The 22,520-nt window shown below is 60.9% G+C and overlaps 3 protein-coding genes across 5 annotated transcripts in view; 2 read left to right on the forward strand and 1 right to left on the reverse strand.

Annotated features, from left to right (window-relative positions):
- The first annotated feature begins 291 nt into the window (after window positions 1-291).
- On the forward strand, window positions 292-16,104 carry LOC117020465 (complement C4-A-like). The gene is given in 45 exon segments (XM_033102975.1): window positions 292-452; window positions 603-778; window positions 781-800; window positions 975-1,048; window positions 1,050-1,174; window positions 1,439-1,509; window positions 1,597-1,685; window positions 2,930-3,012; window positions 3,196-3,292; window positions 3,444-3,469; window positions 3,472-3,528; window positions 3,531-3,547; window positions 4,281-4,413; window positions 4,832-4,947; window positions 5,052-5,231; window positions 5,380-5,565; window positions 5,659-5,844; window positions 5,945-6,103; window positions 6,376-6,502; window positions 6,662-6,736; window positions 6,997-7,194; window positions 7,291-7,402; window positions 7,494-7,564; window positions 7,819-7,958; window positions 8,070-8,279; window positions 8,517-8,568; window positions 8,662-8,751; window positions 8,900-9,109; window positions 9,279-9,354; window positions 9,507-9,663; window positions 9,755-9,871; window positions 9,978-10,149; window positions 10,370-10,602; window positions 10,677-10,844; window positions 11,222-11,281; window positions 12,451-12,544; window positions 12,622-12,805; window positions 12,895-12,985; window positions 13,122-13,196; window positions 14,518-14,620; window positions 14,770-14,859; window positions 14,940-15,038; window positions 15,196-15,279; window positions 15,557-15,689; window positions 15,849-16,104. Coding segments are annotated over 45 exon segments (5,223 nt in total). The 5' UTR covers window positions 292-387; the 3' UTR covers window positions 15,991-16,104.
- A 2,797-nt stretch (window positions 16,105-18,901) lies between these two features.
- LOC117016499 (steroid 21-hydroxylase) lies at window positions 18,902-21,410 on the forward strand. Of its 3 annotated transcripts, none has more exons than XM_033095827.1 (10): window positions 18,902-19,103; window positions 19,196-19,285; window positions 19,380-19,534; window positions 19,622-19,723; window positions 19,820-19,921; window positions 20,021-20,107; window positions 20,261-20,461; window positions 20,680-20,858; window positions 20,935-21,038; window positions 21,127-21,410. In XM_033095827.1, exons 1-10 carry the CDS (start codon window positions 18,902-18,904, stop codon window positions 21,375-21,377), a joined length of 1,473 nt encoding a protein of 490 aa, XP_032951718.1. In that variant the 3' UTR covers window positions 21,378-21,410. The 3 variants fall into 3 exon arrangements, with proteins under 3 accessions (XP_032951718.1, XP_032951707.1, XP_032951724.1); XM_033095816.1 differs by having other exon boundaries at window positions 19,622-19,717; XM_033095833.1 differs by lacking the exon at window positions 19,196-19,285.
- A 154-nt stretch (window positions 21,411-21,564) lies between these two features.
- Window positions 21,565-22,520, reverse strand: part of TNXB (tenascin XB) — a 50,705-nt gene continuing 49,749 nt past the window's right edge. The window contains exons 40-42 of the mRNA XM_033095792.1: window positions 22,300-22,461; window positions 22,070-22,233; window positions 21,565-21,704 (exon numbers count right to left, since the gene is read on the reverse strand). Of these exons, the coding sequence (XP_032951683.1) occupies window positions 21,612-21,704; window positions 22,070-22,233; window positions 22,300-22,461 (419 nt within the window). The 3' untranslated portion in view covers window positions 21,565-21,611. The remainder of the gene's footprint in view (window positions 21,705-22,069; window positions 22,234-22,299; window positions 22,462-22,520) is intronic.

The raw sequence follows: 22,520 nt of genomic DNA on the forward strand, positions 1-22,520 counted from the left end.
AGTATCTTGTTTAGTTAGGGCCTTGACAAGCCCTGTGTCACCAATGGTGTGCTACACCCACTACACAGCACGTGTGTACACATCCATGCACCCAGATAAGCCCAGACAGGAGGTGCCCAGGGCCTGGGGTGATGGGTTAACAGGGAAGGACGGGATCTATCTCTGGGCCATGATTCCTTCAGATTCTCTCAGAGACCCAGGTGTCCAGAGTGCCCCCCCAACCCCAAAACTGGGCCTGAGGCCAGTTGCATTTCTTGGCTGTCACGTGCTTTCCCGGCTTCTCTGGGCCAGGGAGGAGCAAAGTCCAGAGAACTCCGCTCCAAGCCAGAGGCCGACCAGAACGGAGCAGACATACACGCGTCTGATCCGTCCTTGGCTCCTACAGCCATGAGGCTCCTCTGGGGGCTGATCTGGGCGTCCAGCTTCTTTGCCTTGTCTCTGCAGAAGCCCAGGTCCTGGAGGCAGGGTGCTGTGGTGCTGGAGCCGGGCAGGCTGGTGATGGGAGAGCAGGCATGGGGGTGGTGGCGCAATTCAGGAGCCGGGTAGAGGGGCCTACTTCGTGGAGGCCAGGCTGATGGCTGACCCTTGCCTGTTCTCCCTAGGTTGCTCCTGTTCTCTCCGTCCGTGGTTCACCTGGGAGCCCCCCTATCGGTGGGGCTGCAGCTCCACGATGCTCCCCGGGGGCAGGTAGTGAAAGGATCAGTGTTCCTGAGAAACCCATACAAACTTAATATCCGCTGCTCTCCTAAGGTGGACTTCAGCCTCACCTCAGAAAAAGACTCATTCTCCTCAGCCTCCAGGTAACAACGCCCCTCCCTCCGGCTACTGCTTAGCGCCACACTCTGTCCCCCTCTGTCTCTCACCTGCCTCCTCCCCTCCCACCTCCCTCCCAAACGCTTCCTTCCCTGTTTCTGTCTCTGGCTTTTTCCTTCTGCTCTGTCTCTGACCTGCTCCCTTTCTCTCTCTCTTGACAGATGCTCCCTGAAGATGCACAGAACTGTGGCCTTGGAAGCCTCCTTGGAGGCCCTGAGGTCCAGCTAGTGCCCAGTCACCATGTTGAAGAGCGCTCTGTCCAAAACGGTGGACATTCAGGGCGTGAACCTGCTCTTCTCCTCTCGCCGGGGGCACCTCTTTCTGCAGACTGACCAGCCCATTTACAACCCTGGCCAGCGGGGTGAGTCTCAGCCCAGGGCCTCCACCTTTAATCCCTCCCAGCCCTTAAGCGATGAAACTGCCACACAGGTAGGCTGCTTAGCAAGGTTTGTTCTCCTCTCCCTCCCTCGAAGGGGTGGGGGGACCGGGGTGGCCCCAAACTGCGGGAGAACTGGGGTTGAGGGACTGGGGTGGGGGGACCGTGGTGGGGGACCAGGATGAGCCCCACAGAGTGCCCCCCTTTGCACATGGACCCCCACTCACGTCTCTTGCCCCCTACTTCCAGTTCGGTACCGGGTCTTTGCTCTGGATCAAAAGATGCGCCCTTCCACTGACACCCTCACGGTCACGGTGGAGGTGAGTTCCAGACATCCGGCCTTCCTGATGAGGCTGGGGCCACTGATCTGACTGCCCGCCCATGGACAACTTTTCCTCCCATCACAGAACTCTCACGGGCTCCGTGTGCGGAAGAGGGAAGTGCATACTCCCTCATCCATCTTCCAGGATGACTTTGTGATCCCAGACATCTCAGAGTGAGCCTCCCCACCTGGGATTGCCCCCAGCGACACTACCCCAATCCCATCCTCTTCCAAGAGAGCCAGCTGCTGGCTGTCTGAGGCCCTCTCACATAGGCCCCTCTCATACAGGCCCTCTCCCACGGGCCCTCTCATAGAGGCCCTGTCCCACAGACCGTCTCCCACAGGCCCTCTCCCACGGGCCCTCTCCCACAGGCCCTCTCCCACGGGCCCTCTCCACGGACCCTCTCCCACGGGCCCTCTCATACAGACCCTCTCCCACAGGCCCTCTCCCACACAGACCCTCTCCCACGGACCCTCTCCCACGGGCCTCTCATACAGACCCTCTCCCTCAGACCCTCTCCCACAGGACCCTCTCCCACGGCCCTCTCATACAGACCCTCTCCCACAGGCCTCTCCCACAGACCCTCTCCCACGGACCCTCTCCCACGGGCCCTCTCATACAGACCCTCTCCCTCAGACCCTCTCCCACAGACCCTCTCCCACGGGCCCTCTCATACAGACCCTTTCCCACAGACCCTCTCCCACAGAGACCCTCTCCCACAGACCCTCTCCCACGGGCCCTCTCATACAGACCCTCTCCTCAGACCCTCTCCCACAGACCTTCTCCCACGGGCCCTCTCATACAGACCCTCTCCCACGGGCCCTCTCCCACAGGCCCTCTCCCACAGACCCTCTCCCACGGACCCTCTCCCACAGGCCCTCTCCCACGGGCCCTCTCCCACGGGCCCTCTCCCACAGACCCTCTCCCACGGACCCTCTCCCACGGGCCCTCTCCCACGGGCCCTCTCCCACGGGCCCTCTCCCACGGGCCCCTCTCATACAGACCCTCTCCCACGGGCCCTCTCCCACGGGCCCTCTCATACAGACCCTCTCCCACGGGCCCTCTCCCACGGGCCCTCTCCCACGGGCCCTCTCCCACGGACCCTCTCCCACGGGCCCTCTCCCGCGGGCCCTCTCATACAGGCCCTCTCCCATGGGCCCTCTCCCACGGACCCTCTCCCACAGGCCCTCTCCCACGGACCCTCTCCCACGGGCCCTCTCCCACGGGCCCTCTCCCACGGGCCCTCTCATACAGGCCCTCTCCCACGGGCCCTCTCCCACGGACCCTCTCCCACGGGCCCTCTCATACAGGCCCTCTCCCACGGGCCCTCTCCCACGGACCCTCTCCCACGGGCCCTCTCATACAGGCTCACTCGCATAGCATACAGTGGGCTGAGCCCTCCCTCATCCCTCCTCAGGCCAGGCACTTGGAAGATCTCAGCCCGATTCTCAGACAGCCCGGAATCCAACAGCAGCACCCAGTTTGAGGTGAAGAAATATGGTGAGAGTCAGAGACACGAGGGACAAGCACCTTCTTTCCTGAAGGGAGTGAGGGCTAGAAGAAGACGTGGGGGGAGCAGGACAGGGGCAGGGAGATATGGGTGCCACTGTCCTGAGGGGAGGGGATTCTTTAAAGAGTCCTTTCACCATAGTGTGACCTGCCTAATCCTTTGTCCCGGGTCAGTCCTTCCCAACTTTGAGGTGAAGATCATCCCTGGAAAGCCCTATATCCTGACTGCAGCTGGCATTCTTGGTGAAATCCAGTTAGACATCCAGGCAAGGTAACTCTGGACCCTGCTCCCAGGGCTCCCCACTCAGTCACCCAGCCATTTCCCTCTGTCACCCAGCCTCCCTCCCCCGACCCTCCCAGACCATTGCATGATTTCCTCTAGCCTTCGACCCACCCCCTTCCCAATCTCTTCATGGTGGCAGGTACATCTACGGGAAGCCAGTGCAGGGGTGGCATATGTGCGCTTTGGGCTCCTCGATGAGAATGGTAACAAGACTTTCCTTCGGGGCTGGAGAATCAGACCAAGGTAGGAAGGAGGGTGGAAGGTGTATGGGGGAGGTGAGGAGGACGAGGGAGGAGAGGAGGTGAAGGGGGTGGGGGGAGAGGAGGTGAGGGGGGTGCGGGGGGAGAGGAGGTGGGGGGCGGGGGGAGAGAGGAGGTGAGGGGGGGCGGGGGTGAGAGAGGAGGTGAGGGGGGGTGGGGGTGAGAGAGGAGGTGAGGGGGGGCGGGGGTGAGAGAGGAGGTGAGGGGGGCGGGGGGGAGAGGAGGTGAGGGGGGCGGGGGGGGAGAGGAGGTGAGGGGGGCGGGGGGGAGGAGGTGAGGGGGGTGGGGGGGAGAGGAGGTGAGGGGGGCGGGGGTGAGAGAGGAGGTGGGGGGGCGGGGTGAGAGAGGAGGTGGGGGGGCGGGGGTGAGAGGAGGTGAGGGGGGCGAGGGGAGAGAGGAGGTGAGGGGGGGTGGGGGTGAGAGAGGAGGTGAGGGGGTGCGGGGGTGAGAAAGGAGGTGGGGGGGCGGGGGGAGAGGAGGTGAGGGGGGGGGTGGGGGTGAGAGAGGAGATGAGGGGGGCGGGGGGGAGAGGAGGTGAGGGGGGCGGGGGGAGAGAGGAGGTGAGGGGGGCGGGGGGAGAGAGGAGGTGAGGGGGTGCGGGGGTGAGAGAGGTGAGGGGTGTGGGGGTGAGAGAAGAGGTGAGGGGGGCGGGGGAGAGAGGAGGTGAGGGGGCGACTCAAGCCTCACCCCAGGCCCTGCTTTCTTCTTTGCCCCAGCTAGTAGATGGCCAGTGCCACATGTCCCTCTCCGAGGCTGAGGTTCAGGGTGCTCTGGAGAAGCTTAACATGGATCTCACTGACCTCCCAGGGCTGCGCCTCTACGTGGCAGCAGCCATCATTGAGTCTCCAGGTGAGTGGCTTCCCGATTATAACCCCAGACTCTCGCCTCTGACCTCAGAGCTGACCCTGTGTTCTCCAGCCCTGACACCACTGTCCTCCCTTCTGACCCTCACCTGGGACCCAAAGCCAGGAAAGACCCAGAAGACTGTCTCTCTCCAACCTCACTCCTGGGTGGTTTCTGGGGAAGCGGTACCTTCCTCCTGTCTGTCCGTCCATTCATCCATCTGTCCAGCAGACACATTAGGCACCATCTGTGTGCTGGGTCCTGTGTCGGCCTCAGGAAACAGAGAGATGAATGGGAGGTGGTGGCCTGTGCCCTGAGGAGCTCACTGTCTGGTGGGCAGGAAGTATTTGAGCTGCTTCCCCAGCTCTCCTGCTGCTCCTCCTGGGTCTCCCTCCTCCACCTCGCTCGGCCCCATGTCTTGCAGGGGGAGAGATGGAGGAGGCAGAGCTCACATCCTGGCGTTTTGTGTCGTCTCCCTTCTCCTTGGATCTTAGCCACACCAAGCGACACCTCGTGCCTGGGGCCCCCTTTCTGCTGCAGGTTTTTTCTGGAGGCGGAGAGGGAGTTGGGGGGAGGGTGTTTGTTTGGAGGGCCCAAAGCCTCTCTGACCACCCTCTTTTCCCTGCCCACCCCCACTCACCTAGGCCCTGGCCAGAGACATGTCGGGCTCCCCAGCGTCTGGCATTCCTGTCAAAGTCGCTGCCACGTTGTCTTCTCCTGGGTCTGCTCCTGAAATACGAAACTTTCAACAAAACACACATGGGAGTGGCCGAGTCATCATTCCCATCATTGTCCCTCCAACCATCTCAGAAGTGCAGCTCTTGGTAGGATTCCGACTCGCAGGAGAGCTTGGGGAGAGAAGGAAGGGCAGGCTGGGTTCCTGAGTACCCCTGGCCCAGGCTGGGGGGAGAAGCTGGGTGCCTGGGTCCTGGCCATTAACCCTGCTGCACCCCGCCCGGCCCCTCCCTCCAGGTGTCTGCAGGCTCCCCATATCCAGCCATAGCCAAGCTCACCGTAAGAGCCCCACGCTCAGGAACTGCCGGGTTTCTGTCCATTGAGCGACTGGATCCTCAGCCCCCTCGTGTTGGGGACACGGTGAACCTGAACCTGCGAGCCGTGGGCGTCAGTGAGGCCAGCTTCTCTCGTTACTACTACATGGTGTGCTTGAGCTGGGTTGCAGAGAAGGGCAGGGGACAGGGAGGGGTCGGGCAGGAAAGAGCCCCGGGGTGAAGAGGGAACCACTCTTCCCAGATCCTGTCCAGGGGCCAGATTGTGTCTGTGAATCAAGAGCCCAGGAAGACCGTGACCTCCGTGTCTGTGTTTGTGGATCATCACCTGGCACCCTCCTTCTACTTTGTGGCCTTCTACTACCATGGGGGGCTCCCGGTGGCCAACTCCCTGCGAGTGGACGTCCAGGCTGGGGCCTGCGAGGGCAAGGTAACTGGCATTGGGAGAGAAGGCTTGCGTCTGCGTCAGGTTAAGAGAGAGAAGAAAAAGCTCTCCTCAGTCTGACTGCCCCCCTGCTTGCCTCTGCCAGCTGGAGCTAAAAGTGGACAGCCGCAAGGAGTACCGTCCTGGGGAGACTGTCAAGCTCCAGCTGCACACAGATTCTCCAGCCCTGGTGGCCCTGGGTGCTGTAGACACGGCTCTGTATGCTGTGGGCGGCAGGTCCCACAGGCCCCTCGACATGGGCAAGGTTTGTCACGACCCCCTCCCCAGCCCTCCGCAGCCTGTGTGACTCCTTGTCCTGCTGCTCTGAGCCCCGAGTCCGGGCCCAGCCCCTGGACCTCACGCAGGCTGCCCTCCAACTCCTCCCTGTCTTCCCTCAAGCTTTGGTCCCTGTGGTCCCTATTTCCCACTGTCTGTGTCTCAAGTTTGTCCATCCCCTGCCCCTCATCCACAGCAGAGTGGCTGACTCTGCCCCTCGGCCACTTTTGTCTCTGCAACATCCCTGCCTTTTCTTGCCAGGTCTTCGAAGTTATGAACAGCTATGACCTTAGCTGTGGTCCTGGGGGTGGGGACAGTGCCCTTCAGGTGTTCGAGGCAGCTGGTCTGGCCTTTTCTGATGGAAACCAACTGACCTCAGCCAGAAAAAGTGAGACCAGAGGAGGAAGTGGGGTGGGTGGTGGGAGGAAAGGGGGGGGCCTGAGGGGTGAGATAGGAGGAGAAGGGGCGGCAAGGGCTGGGCCTGGGAAAGGACCTGGGAGGGGAGGTGGGCGGCCACACATTGTAGGGCTTGGCTGCTCTCTACCAGGTCTGAGCTGTCCTATGGAGAACAAAACCCGGAAAAAGAGAAACGTGAACTTTCAAAAGGCAGTTAATGAGAAGTGTGAGTTGTGGGTGCTTACGCAGCTCTTTTCTTGGGCCCAAGAGGGGTGTATGTCTTGGCCGCTCTGCTCCTGAGGGAGCCAGTATGTGGTATTCGGAGCCAGAGCTCCAAGTTCTGGGCTGCTGGTGGGTGGGCAGGAGGCTCTCTGCACCTGAGTTCCTGGTCTCTCAGGATGAGTCCTGTGTCCCTGGAGGTCAGGCTGGGGGATGAGGCGTGTTTCCGTTTTGTTCCCTTATGCTTCTCCTCCCCTGGCCCTGCAGTGGGCCAGTATACTTCCCCAGTAGCCAGGCGCTGCTGCCAGGATGGGCTGACACGGCTGCCCATGAGGCGCTCCTGTGAGCAGCGGGTGGCGCGTGTGCAGCAGCCGGCCTGCCGGGAGCCCTTCCTGTCCTGCTGCCAGTTTGCCGAAGCCCTGCGCAAGAAGGCCCACTCCAGGGGCCAGGTGGGCCTGGCTCGAGGTGAGGGCCCGAGGCTGGGTGGCACTGGGGGCCAGGCCAGGGCACCTGGGAGGGCAGAACGGCCTCCTCCTCACTCCCCTCCACCGTGGTCCCCAGCTCTGGAGCTCCTGCAGGAGGAGGACCTAATGGACGAAGATGACATTCTTGTGCGAAGCTTCTTCCCGGAGAACTGGCTCTGGAGATTGGCACCAGTGGACCGCTTCCTCCAGTGAGGGCGTGTGGTGGGCCCGGCCTTGTCTCTGGGCAGCATCTGGGGCCAGCCCAGGCTGTGACAGGGTTTCTCCCCTTTCCCGTCACAGATTGTCCCACCTGCTTCCTGACTCTCTGACCACGTGGGAGATCCATGGCGTGAGCCTGTCCAAAAGCACAGGTCAGGTGGCCCTGCCCGGGCCTCCAGCCTCCCTTCACCATGCCCCCTCGACCCAGGCTCCGTCCTTAGGCCTTGTCTCTTACTGTAAGGAAGGGGGTGCAGAGACCTGGATGACTGCATGCACGGGACTGGGAGGCTGAGCGCAGGGTCGTGGGGAGTGGAGGTGGGTCCCCAGCCCCTCCCTAGTGGGACCTGGGGTGAGTCCTCCCAGGCCTCTGACTTCTGCCCCTCCCCCACACCCCTGCCCCCCTCAGGCCTGTGTGTGGCCACACCTGTCCGGCTCCGAGTGTTCCGAGAATTCCACCTGCACCTCCGCTTGCCCTTCTCTGTCCGCCGCTTTGAGCAGCTTGAGCTGCGGCCTGTCCTCTACAACTACCTGGATAAAAATCTGACTGTGAGGCCCTGTGGGAGCCTGCGTGCACAGGGGGCCAGTGGGAGCTGGGCGGGGGAGGGGTGGAGAGCCTAACGGGCCGGGCCCTGGCCATCCCCATCTTCCTGTCCCCAGGTGAGCGTCCATGTGTCCCCGGTGGAGGGGCTGTGCCTGCCTGGGGGCGGAGGGCTGGCCCAGCAGGTGCTAGTGCCTGCAGGCTCTGCCCGGCCCGTTGGCTTCTCTGTGGTGCCCACGACAGCTGCTGCTGTGTCCCTGAAGGTGGTGGCTCGAGGGTCCTTGGAGTTCCCTGTAGGGGACGCAGTGTCTAAGGTTCTACAAATTGAGGTGAATGGAGCACCCCTGAATCCAAGTCCCCAGGCTCCCAGATTTACCCCCAACTCCCACCACCCTCTCTGCTGGCCTGGCCAGAGGCCCAACACCCACACCTAACACCTTGCTCAGTTTACGTCTTCTGTAATTTTGATCCAACTCTGAAGTTCCAACCCCAGTCCTGGGGAGCGTGCACGGGGAGGGCCGGCTGCAGTCCCGTGAGGTCTCACAGCTCTGTTTCCCCCGAGACAGAAGGAAGGGGCTGTGCACACGGAGGAGATAGTCTATGACCTTAACCCCTTGGGTGAGTCACCCCCCCACCCCCACCGCCAGTGTCCTAAGGGTGGCGGGAGATGCGGACATCAGGACAGAATGACAACTTCCCCTGTCTCCCCAGACCACCGAGGCCGGACCTTGGAAATTCCTGGCAACTCTGATCCCAATATTATCCCTGATACAGATCACAGCAGCCATGTCAGGGTCACAGGTAGGAGTGTCCCCCAGTCCCTTCCCAGGGGCCACTCTCAGACTCATGTGAAACCTGTGGACCCTTATTTGATCCCATAACCCCAAGACCCTCTGACCTGGGGTCCCCAGACTTGCTCTCTATCCTTAAGCCTCTCCTTTCCCTATAGCCTCAGATCCACTGGAAACTTTGGGCTCTGGTGGGGCCTTGTCACCAGGAGGCCTGGCCTCCCTCCTGAGGCTTCCTCAGGGCTGTGGGGAACAAACCATGACCCTCTTGGCTCCGACACTGGCTGCTTCCCGCTACCTGGACAAGACTGAGCAGTGGAGCAAACTGCCCCCGGAGACCAAGGACCACGCTGTGGATCTGATCCAGAAAGGTTCTGGGTGCAGGGATGGGGGCCAGGAGAGGGCAGTTCATGGAAGTGGGCAGCCCAAGTGGCCAGTGGAGGGAAGAGGGGGCGTACCTGCTGGAAATGGGGAGCATGGCCTTGGGCACAAATAGTGGGAGAGTGAGTGTCACCTCAGCAACTGCCTTTCTTCTCAAAGGCTACATGCGGATCCAGCAGTTTCGGAAAACAGATGGTTCCTATGGGGCATGGTTACATCGGGACAGCAGCACCTGGTGAGGTTGGGAGAGTGGTTCTGGGTCTGAGAGGTGCCAGGGCTGCTGGGCAGAGCCAGGTACAGCGCGAGGCTGACTCACAGGGCCTGGGGGAGTGGGGCTGTGCCTGTAGCGACCAATCTATCCCCAGCTGACCCTTCCCCCCACCCCAGGCTCACGGCCTTTGTGCTGAAGGTACTGAGTTTGGCCCAGGAACAGGTGGGCGGCTCACCTGAAAAGCTGCAGGAGACAGCCAACTGGCTGCTGTCCCAGCAGCAGGCTGACGGTTCATTCAAGGACCCCTGTCCAGTTATCCACAGGGGCATGCAGGTGCGGACTGGGGGGCTGGGCCGAGGGGCACAGGTGGGGGCTCTCACTACCACTTGCCCTGGCTGACATCTTTTCTCCCCGCACTGAGCAGGGGGGCTTGGTAGGAAGTGACGAGACTGTGGCGCTGACGGCCTTTGTGGCCATCGCCCTCCATCACGGGCTGGCCATGTTCCAGGACAAGGACGCAGAGCAGCTGAAGCAGAGAGTGGTAAGGGCGCCCCTGTGTCTGCCCTCCGCTGGCCCCCAGCTCTCCCTTTCTCCTCAGGAACCCAGGTGTCCAGCCCCCAGACACCTTCCTCCATACTTTCTTCTAGGAAACTTCCATCTCCAATGCTAATTCATTCTTGGGGGAGAAAGCCAGTGCTGGGCTGCTGGGTGTCCACGCATCCGCCATCACGGCCTACACGCAGACGCTGACCAACGCCCCTGGGGACCTGAAGGATGTGGCCCACAACAACCTCATGGCCATGGCCCAAGAGACAGGCGGTGAGCGTCGAGGGTTCCTGGGACTGAGCCTGGGGTTTGGGAGGCCTGGGGACCCCTGAGTGTGCCCATAGCGAAAAACTGAACAAAGACCCCAAGAAGGAATGAAAACATCAGCAGGTATGACTGGGGCAGAGTCAGGAGAGCCTGCGGTCACAGGGGAGCGAGCAGGGGCCGGGGACTGGGATCCCTCCCTCACCAGTAGGTCTCCCTTTACCTCCAGATTACCTGTACTGGGGCTCGGTCGCCAGTTCTCAGAGCAACGTTGTGTCCCCCACGCCGGCTTCTCGTAGCCCGTCAGACCCCGTGCCCCAGGCCCCGGCCCTGTGGATCGAAACCACAGCCTATGGCTTGCTGCACCTGCTGCTTTGGGAGGGCAAGGCGGAGATGGCTGACCAGGCCGCAGCCTGGCTCATCCACCAGGGCGGCTTCCAAGGGGGCTTCCGCAGCACCCAGGTAGGGGCTGCCCTGGGGCTCTGGCGTGGGTGGTCCTGAGACCAAGGGCCTGAGTCCTGGTCCAACCTCCCCAGGACACGGTGATCGCCCTGGACGCCCTGTCTGCATACTGGATCGCTTCCCACACCACTGAGGAGAGAGAGCTCAACGTGAACCTCAGCTCCATGGGCCGCAATGGGTTCAAATCCCACGTGCTGCAGCTGAACAACCAGCAAATTCAGGGGCTGGAAGAGGAGCTGCAGGTGAACCCCACTTTCACCTGGGTTGCCATGACACCTGGGCCTATTGCGGCCAGGCCTGAACCCTCCAGCTCCCAACCCTGCGGAATCCCCGGTACCTCTTCCTGACAGCCTTGTGGGAGGATCATTGGCTGTGTGACCTGGAGAAAGTCACCGAACCTCTGAGCTTTATTTTCCTCATCTGAAAATAACATGTGCAGAGTCTACCAACAGGGTTTTAGAGGCTGAAGTGAGATCATGCTCGTGAAGGTGTAAACTTTGTGGAAATGTGAGGTGGGGAGGGAGGAAGCGTTGTTTTTAGGGAGGAGCTAAGTTAGAGCAACAAGTAGCATCCTTTCTGTGCCCTGCTGACATCTCTTTCCCTTTTCTGTTCCTGAAAGTTCTCCTTGGGCAGCAAGATTAGTGTGAAGGTGGGAGGAAACACCAAAGGCACCTTGAAGGTGAGAACCGCCAGCACGGGACCCCCGGGCCCAGAAGGGAAGAGCCAGGATCTGGAGTGGGAGGCCTGTGGGCAGAGCTCATGGTCAGGAGGAGGAAGACACTCCAGGGCAGGCATTGCCGGCCTCCGTCCTGGGTGTGCTCCCTGCACTCTGGTCCCCATCTCTCGGCACCTGTCGTTTCCTGTTCCCCCTCAGTGCCGATGGCTTACACACCCAGTGCCTGAACCCAGGCCTCTGCCGAGCCACAGGCCACACACAGTGTGTGTCACAGACCCTTTCTTCCTCCCGTGTCCCCTTGTCTGGCTGACAGCCCTTCCCACCAGGAGCCCAGCTGCTACATTGGGGGCCGTGTTAGTGCCCCTGCCGAGCCCGTCTTGTGGCCCCAGTAACTCCTCCTCTGTTCCCCTGAAGCCCGGGCCCTTGTCACTCGTTTCCTGGACTCGGGGCTGTCTTGGAACTTCTCCCTCCCACCCCGCCTCACCCCGTCCACAGTGCAGGGCGACCGACCTTCTGAGAGCACTAGTCAGGTTCGCTGTTGGACCCTTCCTTACACGTGGTTGGGCCCCTGCCCACCTCCCCGGCCGGACAGACCTACTCACCTGCACAGATCTTACCTTAATGCCCTTCCGCTGCTTCTTGTCCCACATGACAAATTCGGTTTCTCTGTCAAGCCTCAGCCAGAAGCTTCTCCCAAACACTCCATTGCAGCCTCCTCTGTTCACCGTGTAGAGTGCTGGCCCCTGAGGCCAGGTCCTGCTGCCCCCTCTGTCTCACCTTCTAACCCAACACCTGGGCCGTTCCTATTTGTGGACTGGTTAGGAAGGGTCACGGAAGGGCCCGAAGGCTCAAATCCCTTAGCCCAATGGATAAAAACCAAAGCAAACAAAAACAAACCCTCAAGGTGCCCTAGGTGGGGCAGCCGGATGGATCAAGGGGTTAGTGTGCCATGCTCTGAACAGCAAGGTTCCTGGTTCGATCCCCGCATGGGATGGTGGGCTGCGCCCTCCACAACTAGATTGAAACAACTACTTGACTTGGAGCTGATGGGTCCTGGAAAAACACACTTAAAATAAATAAAAGTTAAAAAAAAAAGATGCCCTAGGTGGCCCTGGAGAGAGGACTGTGGCCCCAAACGCCCTGTGTTCTCTCCATGCCCCTTGCTGAGCCAGGTCCTTCGTACCTACAATGTCCTGGACATGAAGAATACGACCTGCCAGGAGCTTCAGATTGAGGTGACCGTCATGGGCCACGTGGAGTACACAAGTGAGTGCTGGGGTGGGAGGCCATGGGTGGCGTGGGGGCTGCTGCCCGGCCGAGTCACAGTGCCCACCCCCCCGCAGTGGAAGCCAACGAGGACTATGAGGATTACGAGGACTACGAGTTAGCCAGCGACGACCCGGGGGCCCCAACCCCGCCCGTGACACCCCTGCAGCTGTTTGAGGGGCGGAGGAGCCGCCGCAGGAGGGAGGTACCCAAGGTGGCCGAGGAGCAGGAGTCCAGGGTGCAGTACACTGTGTGCATCTGGTGAGCGGGGCTCTGGCTGGGGGGACCCTGGCAAGGTGGCTGCCCGCCGCTCAGGTGGGACCCCGCCAACAGGGCGCGTGTCTCTGCAGGCGGAACGGCAAGCTGGGGCTGTCAGGCATGGCCATCGCGGACATCACCCTCCTGAGTGGATTCCACGCCCTGCGGGCCGACCTGGAGAAGGTGTGGCTGGCCGCCCAGAGGGACCCCTTGTGCCTTCAGGAGCCCTGGGCCAGCACCACAGCACTTCCAGGAGCTACGCCCGGTCGCAGGCAGGGCCCAAGGCCACCTCCCCGTGACCATCTCCCCTTCTTCACAGCTGACCTCCCTCTCTGACCGCTACGTGAGTCACTTTGAGACCGAGGGGCCCCACGTCCTGCTGTACTTCGACTCGGTGAGCAGGGGAGGTGACACAGGAGGCCATGGGTGGCCCTGGGACACTGAGCTGTGAGGTTTCCCGGGAGACACTGTAGCAGCAGCCGGTGCTCCCAGAAGGAACGTGTAGTATGAGCAGGGAGGCAGTACAGGAGCGAGTCAGAGCCAAGTTATGGGGGGACCTCCAGGGAGGCCCCACTGCCAGCAGGGGGCAGGGGCTGAGTCCCTAATGCCGTTTGGGGGGGGCCGGTGCCAGCCAGCAGGGGAGGGCTTGGGAGTGAGCCTTCCAGAAAGCTGCACTTACTCAACTTGAGGGTTTTCCTTTTTTTCTTTTTTTATTGACCTTCCTAGTTTTTTGGTTTTGATGTTAAAGTGTGTTTTCTTTTATGAAGTGGTGCTGGTCATGGATGAGTTGTTTGGTCTTTCTGTGGCCTTATTTGGCTAAAACAAAGAATTATCAAAAACTTTTTGAACATTTACTATGACCTATTGGAGAAAATGTGAAAAGGGCGTGTTAATACAGTAACACCATTAGCTGGTGTTTGTGGGTCAGAGGAGCCCCCCTGCCCAGTCTGTGCAGAGGGCCAGACCCTGTCAGCCCGGGAAGCCAGGCAGGGGAGTCTGATTAAGCACATGGGAAACGAGGGGCAAGGAAGAGTTCTGGGAGGGAGCTGAGCATGTAGCAGACCAGCTTAGGAGGGACCTGGCAGGGTACCTGGCTGGACTGGACCAGTGTGGACACGAGGAGTGGCCTCTGGGCCTGGACACGAGCCGCAGGGTCACAGAGGATGGGTGGAGTGATAGCAGCTGCCGTTAGGTTGTGGCAGATAAGGGAGGCCCCAGGGTAACATGGAAAGGCTGTCAGGAGGGTGAGTGGGTTTGGGGGGCAGGCAGAGTGAATTTGGAGAATTTATACATCCTGCAAAAATCCTAAGGCTCAAAGTTTGGCTTGGGAATCATCAGCCTGGAAGGGTTTGGTGGAAGTCAGGGCTGGGGGCTGGGCCTCTGGGAAGGGAGACTGAGGGCGTGTCAGAAAGAACCGGGTCAGAAGCAGGGGGGCCGAAGCTAGCCCTGAGCTTAGGGAGTGTCACAGAGAATGTGTCCGTGATGAGAGGCTGTGGAGGGGCCGGGGGCTGAGACTGGGATGAAGTCATCTTCTGGGCACTGAGGTCAGCAGGGACCTTGGGAGCAGTTTGTAGAGTTCTGGTGGCCGGAAGGTAACAAAATGTGAAGGCCACTGAAGATGAGACCCGCGGGAACCAGAGAGCCAAGGAAATGCAACCCTGTGGCCTGGAGGGCCCAGGGAGGGGTCCCTGACTTCCCCTCGCACCCCACACCAGGTCCCCACCTCGCGGGAGTGCGTGGGCTTTGGAGCTGTGCAGGAGGTGCCCGTGGGACTGGTACAGCCGGCCAGCGCGGCCCTGTACGACTACTACAACCCCGGTGAGCACGCAGTGGCCCTCGGGAGGCTTGGGGTAGGTGCCCATGTGGGACATCGGGGACCGGGGCAGGGGGCGGGGCAGGGGAGTCCTATGGCCCACAGGATGGGACACACGGGGGCCCTTGCCCTAACTGCTCTCTGCTTTTCTCAGAGTACAAGTGTTCTGTGTTTTACGGAGCACCAACTAAGAGCAAACTCTTGTCCACCTTGTGTTCTGCCGATGTCTGCCAGTGTGCTGAGGGTGAGACCCGGGCCGGGCAGTCGGGCGGGGAAGGTGGCGTGGCCGGGACCTGCCTGTCTCACCTGGGCCTTTGACTTCAGGGAAGTGCCCCCGACAGCGCCGTGCCCTGGAGCGGGGGCGGGTGGAGGAGGATGGTTACAGGATGAAGTTTGCCTGCTACTACCCCCGCGTGGAGTACGGTCAGTCTTCCTGCCCAGCCTGTGCCCGGCCGCCCTGAGGGCCTCTTGTGCTTGCTCCTCTCCCAGGCCCACAGGCAGCCTCTGTCGGGCACCACCTGGCAGCCGTCGCAGCCTCGGGTTCCTCACCTTCCCTTCCTTGTGCTAAACTCCCTTATAGGCTTCCATGTGAAGGTTCTCCGAGAAGACGCCAGAGCTGCTTTCCGCCTCTTTGAGACCAGTATCACCCAAGTCCTGCACTTCTGTATGAAGGGAATGGGCCTGTGGGTGGGCAGGGCTGGGGGAGGGAGTGGGCTGAGGTCTGGCTTTAGGGCCCGTCTGCCTGGAAGAGTAAAAGTTCAGAAGCGTCTGAGCTTAGATCCCCCGGCCTCTTAGAAGCTCTGGGCTCGTCCCAATAGGTCACACCTCCCTGTTGGGAGTGGCAGGGTTAGATGAGAGAAGGTCGGCATGGCCCCTGATCCTGTGCTCACCCTGCCCTTTCTCTCCCCCTCTGACAACTCTTATGCACGTTCTTCCCTCAGCCAAGGATACTCAGGCCACTGCTGGTCAGACCCGAAACTTCCTGGTTCGAGCCTCTTGCCGCCTCCACTTGGAACCTGGGAAAGAATATTTGATCATGGGTCTGGATGGAGCCACCTATGACCTCAAGGGACAGTGAGTTCTCGGGGCCCCTGGGTCACTTGCTCTTCTCGCACCTCCTGAGGGAAGGGACCCCCAGCGCCTAGGCCCTGCCCCTCAGAAGCCAGGTGCCTCATGCTCTCCTCCTGTCTGCCCATCCTCCTGACCCCTGCTGACTGCCCTTTGCCCCTGCAGCCCCCAGTACCTACTGGACTCAAACAGCTGGATTGAGGAGATGCCCTCGGAACGCCTGTGCCAGAGTACCCGCCAGCGGGCAGCCTGTGCCCAGCTCCGGGACTTCCTCCAGGAGTACAGCACTCAGGGCTGCCAGGTGTAAGGCCTGTTTGCTCACCTCCCCCATGAGGAGCCTGAGCCTGGGTTGTTGCTGGGCCCAGTCGCCTGAACAGCCCAGTGCAGGGCCAGTGACTCAATAAAGGCCGTTAGCAGCAAAGTGTCTGTGTGTGTCTCCAGGACTGAGGCCAGTGTCCCTTTCGCGCCTCTGGGTTCTGGGGGGCCCAGGCCAGGGTTTGCTAACCCTTGGCTCTCAGAGCCTGGATGGCCCTTGGGGTGAAGCTCTGCCTCACCATCCCCAGGTGATTCCCTGGGAGTTCAGTCCATCATGGGACCACCCCGAGCAGACTTGTGACGCAGCAGCCTTCACCTGAGGATCCAGCACCCCCCCACCCCCCAGACCTCCCTCCCGCTGTGCCTGCGGGGCCGCACTGGCCTGTGCAGCCCGTCACTGCGCCTCAGCTCACACCTCAGCCTTCTGCCTTCTGAGTGGCTGTCCAGCCACATGTACCCCGCTGTCCTGGCACAGTTGGCAGTCCTGGGGTCTGTTGTTTTTAGCTGAAACCTGGTCTGTTGAAAGCCTGTTGACAATTTGATCTTGTAATCAGTGGCATTAGGTAATGTTCCCAGAGTTGCATCATCCCCAGATCTGATGATCTCTTCTTCCGGGCACTGATTTTAAACAAAGGCTGCCTTTGGTGTATTTGTTAATACTCGGAAGAGACTGTTCTACTGGGGTCAACCCTCTCTACCTGCCTGCCTAGCTCCCCACCATTTAGTGGTACCCTTTGGGTCTTCAGGGTTGACCTAGAAATCCATCTAGAGAAATTTGCTGAGACAGTTCAGCAGCCTGCCATTCAATCATCCAATTCAATCATCCAACAGAAATTCGTGGGACACTCACTCCATACCCTGTATGCCAGGTCTGCATCCTCTGTGGAAGGAGTGATGTCGGAGAGCTGTGTGGTCCTGAGGGATGCATAGTTGGGGCACCTGAGCCAGGCGGGGGGGATGTGAAAGGGAGTAGGGAAGGCTTCCAGGAAGAGGTGACATCTAGTTGGGTTCTGAAGGCTGAGGAGTCAGGCAAAGAGAGTGGGGGTAGACGAGGGCGTTTGGGACAGAACAAAATATGAAAGGCCCAAGGCCAGCGCGGGACAGAGCATATTTGGGGGTACTGCGTGGGATTCATCATGTCTGGAATTGGGATTTGGGGTGGGGGTAGAAGAGATGGGGCTGGTGTCAATTTATAAAGGGATATTCACAAGCGCACCAGCTTGCCAGGTCACTCTCCTAGCGACGGAGTCCACTCCTATCCATGCAACTTAGAAGTTCCCCCCTGTCCCAGTATTTCAGACGCTTCCTAGCGCTGTGGTTTGCGTGGCCCTGTGCTTGCTCATCAGATCTCGTTCCCCAACGCCAGTCAGCATGCTGCTGGCATAAACCCATTTGTAAGAGCCAGGCATTCAGCTGCAGTTGTGGCAAGACATGGCCTGGGTCTGGGAGGGCAGCTCAGGAAGGTGGCAGCTGTTACTACCTAACCCCAGAATCGCAGCATGAGGTCTTCCATTAAGCCCTTCAAGCTAGTGGTGGCACCGCCAGGATCTCAACTCAGGCTCTCCAGCAGCACAGCCTGTGCTCTGGGCCCAGCTCTGAGGGCAGAAGGACCCTCCACCCCTGGGCTCTGGGGTCAGTTCACAGAGCCAGGGATGGGGAACTGGGGGAATGGCATGGGCTCCAGGCCCTCAGCCCCCAGGAGGCCCTAACATCTCACTGAGCCCGGCCACTCCTCTTCAAAATATTCTCTCCCCAAGCCCGTCCTTTAAGCCCCTCAACTGCTGCCTCACTCATAGAAGTGGTCCCTGATAGTCCTTCTTGGTCCAGGGGGACCCTACCTCTTATGGCTACAGCTCCCAGGATAGGCTGGGCCCCTGAGCCCAGCTGTGGCTATTGAGTTCCTTCCTGGGGACCTTGGAATTGGGGCAGGGGGCACATTCAGTTGTGCCGGGAAGCCCCACTTGTCCTCAGGTGGACCTGTAACCTGTGGACTCTGAGCCCAAAGGCAGTCCTGTCCTTTGGGACGCAAGCCTCTGGACTGCAGAGACAGGACAGAAGCCAGGACCACAGGCAAAGAGGCGGGAGGGGTGGGGAGTGAGGAAACAGCCCGTCTCTAGGGCTTTCCCGCTCCCTATCCCTGGCCTGCCGGGAAGGTCCCCTCTCCTGGTCTCCTGCTCACGGGTTCTGTGAGACACCCCTATATTTGTACAATGATTCTTACTTTTAGCTCAAGCCCCTCAAGTTGGTCTCTTTCCCTTACAACCAAAAAGTACCAGGTACATGGTAAGAGCTCCGAAATGGGGGCCAGATAATTCTTCATCTTCAACTTTTGAGAGTGAAATGGGGCACTGATAATGATTACACGGGGCTATGGGTACAAAGCAGGGTAATGCAGGCAAACCAGGCCACGTGGTCACCCATCTGTGAGTTAAAAGAACAACACACAGATCACTTTCATCTCATTTTGTTCTTCAGACGGTCCTGGAGGGCGTATGAGGGAGGGACTGCCATTTTCTCTCTGAGACAAACTCTGCGGCAGTAAGCTGGTCCAAGGAGGAGTGGTAGTGGGAGAGGGCTCAGGCCAGAGTGGGCACATTTTCCTGCCTTGTTGACGTGGGGCCAGAAGGCTGAAGCTGGCTGTGGGAGAAAGGTCAGGGTTGAGCTTTCCTTCCTTTCTTTTTGATGGATGAAAGAAGGAAAGGCCTGTTCTTTGAAATGTGGGCTCCCCAAGGCCAACGGGCCTGGTGCCATTCCAAGAATGTGCTATTTCTGGGGGTGGGACAGTGGGCAGGGACCTGAGGGAAGAAGTAAGGGAGGCCCAGACAGCCCGAGCGGCAAGACGGATGATGGGGCCTTGAGAGCTATAAGTGGCTGGGCCCGGGCCTTTGCATGTGTCTCTGGCCATGCTGCTCCTTGGGCTGCTGCTGCTGCTGAGCTTGCTGGCCGGAGGCCGCCTGCTGTGGGGCCAGTGGAAGCTCAGCTGCCTGCACCGCCCACCTCTTGTCCCCGGCTTCCTGCACCTGCGGCAGCCCAACCTCCCCATGTATCTGCTTGGCCTAGCCCAGAAACTTGGGCCGATCTACAGGCTCCGCCTGGGGCTGCAAGGTGAGCGCCTGCTCCCCGCCTAGCCCACTGCACTGAGGTGGTGCGGGTGCTGGTGCTGTCCCTGCTGACACCCCGCTCCGGCTGTCTCCCAGATGTGGTGGTGCTGAACTCTAAGAGGACAATCGAGGAGGCCATGGTCAGGAAGTGGGTGGACTTTGCCGGCAGACCCCAGATACCATCGTGTAAGGGGTGGGGAGAAGCTGGGGCCGAGGGAGGCGGGAAGGGCAGGCCAGCGGCTTCCCTGGTCACCTCCACTCCCCCCGCCCTTACTCACAGACAAGCTGGTGTCGCGGCACAACCAGGACCTCTCGCTTGGGGACTACTCCCTGCTCTGGAAGGCCCACAAAAGACTGACCCGCTCTGCCCTGCTGCTAGGCGTGCGCAGCTCCATGGAGCCCCTTGTGGAGCAGCTGACCCAGGAGTTCTGTGAGGTGAGGCTGGCCGCCCACAGTCGTCCCAGGTCGGCCTCACCATTCCCAGCAGCCCTGGCCTGGTTCATTCGTGCGCTTCCTCCACAGCGAATGAGAGCCCGGGCTGGCGCCCCTGTGGCCATCCAGGAGGAATTCTCTTTCCTCACCTGCAGCATCATCTGCTACCTCACCTTTGGAGACAAGGTCAAGGCTCTCTGGCCCTCACATAAGCTTGGCCCCACCCCTCAGCCCCTCCCAGGCCCTCTCCTCATCCTGAACTGAAAGGATTCCCTCCTTCTCTGGCAGGAGGATACCTTAGTACATACCTTCCATGACTGTGTCCAAGACCTGATGAAAACCTGGGACCACTGGTCCGTCCAAATTTTGGACATCATTCCCTTTCTCAGGGTGAGGAGGTGGAGCCCAGACAGCCCTAGCTCCTGGGAGAAGTGGGAGGGGGGGCAGGCTTCCTTCCCAGCAGCTACACTCTTCTGCTCCCGGCCCCAGTTCTTTCCCTCCCCAGGCCTCCGGAGGCTGAAGCAGGCTGTGGAGAACAGGGACCACATTGTAGAGAAGCAACTGAGGCAGCACAAGGTGGGCACTGCGTGGCCCGGACCCCCTTAGCCCACAGCCAGTGAGGTGATTGCCCCAGAGCGAGGCAGCTTCTTTGGCTCCGTCTTGGGCCAGTTGCCACCCCCAGACCCCTGTCCCCCAGGCAGGCACTCAGGCTGACCACTCCCTCCTCAGGAGAGCATGGTGGCCGGCCAGTGGCGGGACATGATGGACTACATGCTCCAGGGGGTGCAGAAGCCGAGAGAGGAAGAGGGCCTTGGACAGCTCCTTGAAGGGCACGTGCATATGTCTGTGGTGGATCTTTTCATCGGTGGCACCGAGACCACTTCCACCACCCTGTCCTGGGCTGTGGCGTTCTTGCTGCACCACCCTGAGGTGTGCCCTGGGGGCGGGCAAAGGCTCCTTCCTCGCAGCCTGTCACTGCACCCTCAAGCAGGCTGTGCTTGACCCCAGGGGGTGTGTAAGGGGGTTCTCCTAGTTGGCACCAAGGCTCCCATAGGTGGTTCCAGGGCATGGCTGGCGAGGTGGCTGGGCAGCTGTGGGAGGGCCACCGGCAAGGCTGGGCCCCAACACCAGGCTTACCCGTTTCCCAGTTTCAGCAGCGACTTCAGGAGGAGTTGGATCGCGAGCTGGGCCCCGGAGCCTGGGGCTCCCGAGTCCCATATAAGGACCGCTCACGGCTGCCCTTGCTCAACGCCACCATCGCGGAGGTGCTCCGCCTGCGGCCGGTGGTGCCCCTGGCCCTGCCGCACCGCACCACGCGGCCCAGCAGGTGACTCCCGAGAGGTAGGGGTGAGTGGGACCTCAAGCGGAGTCCCAGCAGGCCTCTAACTCCACCCTGCCCTCAGCATCTTCGGCTACGACATCCCCGAGGGCACGGTTGTCATCCCCAACCTCCAAGGCGCCCACCTGGACGAGACGGTCTGGGAGCAACCCCACGAGTTCCGGCCGGGTACGTGGCGGGACTGGGTGCCCGCGGATGGGAGCAGGGCGGGCCGGTCGCTGCGGCCACTGACCCCGGGTCTGTTCTCCCCCCGCAGACCGTTTCCTGGCACCCGGCGCAAGCCCCAGCGCACTGGCCTTTGGCTGCGGGGCGCGTGTGTGCCTGGGTGAGCCGCTCGCGCGCCTCGAGCTGTTCGTGGTGCTGGCGCGCCTGCTGCAGGCCTTCACGCTGCTGCCGCCAGCGGGCGCCCTGCCCTCCCTGCAGCCCCAGCCCCACGGCGGCGTCAACCTCACTGTGCAGCCTTTCCAGGTGCGGCTGCAGCCTCGGGGAGAGGGGCCCCTGGCTTGAGCAAGCGCCAGTGATGGGCAAAACGCCTGCCGGTCTCGTGCCTCAGTTTTTCCTTTTATTGCTCCCGCACAAACCCCTCCCCCCCCTGTAAACATAGTGCTGTGAGATCGCGGGTAGAGAAGGCTTCCTCAGGTGGCTGGTCGGTGAAGGTGGCCCCTGGATCTTCTCTCCTCGCAGTCCCTCAGTGCTGGACAGTCATACGTGGGTGGGAGAGGTGAGCCAGGCTCAGCCTCCCTAGGCGGGGGCCTGGTAGCTTCTGGGTCTCAGCTTCATTTCCGTGAAGGGCACGGAGAACTCGAAGCCCTTCCAGTGGTACCAGCTTACTCCCTGGAAAGGAGGTTGTGGAAAGTCACCACAGAACATCCCATCTGCTCCCACCCCGGGCCCTTTGGGGAGATGGTTCCCAGAAACCAATTAACCTTCCCTCCCTGCTGTCTTCCTAACCCTCAACTGCGAAGGACTGAGGCTTAATCCTGAGCTGGCCCTCTCCATCCAATAAATCATCTCTTCCTCAAGACACCTTGGTGAGGCGGCATTATTGTCCTATTTCACAATGAGGGCCCTGAGGGGCTCAGTAACTTGTCCTGTCACACTGAGTCTCACACCCAGGCAGGCTGAGCCCCAACCACCCCCAGCTTGTGCTGCCCCAGGCCCCTCACCTGGTGGTCCACTGCGCTCCCCAGGCCCCTCACCTGGTGGTCCACTGTGCTCCCGTAGAGCCCATTGAGGTTGGCATAATGGCAGTTCCTGTACCACCAGGCCCCTCGGTAGGAGACGGCGCAGGAGATGAGCAAGTTGTTGGGGTCTCGATCACGAGCAGAGAAGACACTGCCGCTGTGGTAGCTCATGGAGTCCCCTGGCGGGAGCGGGAGTTAGTGAGAGCCTTCGGCCCCGTGCCCCAGCCCCCAGGCCCAGCTCTCACCTGCAGTGCCATGGTAGCCTGCCAGGTGGAGGCGGTAGTAGTCAGCGGCCGAGTCTACGCGGAAGGAGTCATACTGGGCGAACGCTGCCTCGTCCCCGGCGCGCAGGTCCACACGCATGGAGTAGTCCCCAGCTTCTGTCAGGCTGTGCAGGACCTCGTTGCCTGGGGTGGGGAGCGTGCTGTCATAAGGGGCCTGGTGTCCGCAGGGCCCACCCCTTCCC

Source organism: Rhinolophus ferrumequinum, chromosome 3, assembly GCF_004115265.2.
Source record: "Rhinolophus ferrumequinum isolate MPI-CBG mRhiFer1 chromosome 3, mRhiFer1_v1.p, whole genome shotgun sequence".
Lineage (NCBI taxonomy): Eukaryota > Metazoa > Chordata > Mammalia > Chiroptera > Rhinolophidae > Rhinolophus > Rhinolophus ferrumequinum.

Bases quoted from the DNA above. Each gene is read 5' to 3' on its own strand.
- LOC117016499 (XM_033095827.1), top strand. From the start codon at position 18,902: ATGCTGCTCCTTGGGCTGCTGCTGCTGCTGAGCTTGCTGGCCGGAGGC. The intron at 19,104-19,195 runs GTGAGCGCCTGC...GCTGTCTCCCAG, and splicing joins GCTCCGCCTGGGGCTGCAAG to ATGTGGTGGTGCTGAACTCT. The intron at 19,724-19,819 runs GCTCTCTGGCCC...CTTCTCTGGCAG, and splicing joins CCTTTGGAGACAAGGTCAAG to GAGGATACCTTAGTACATAC.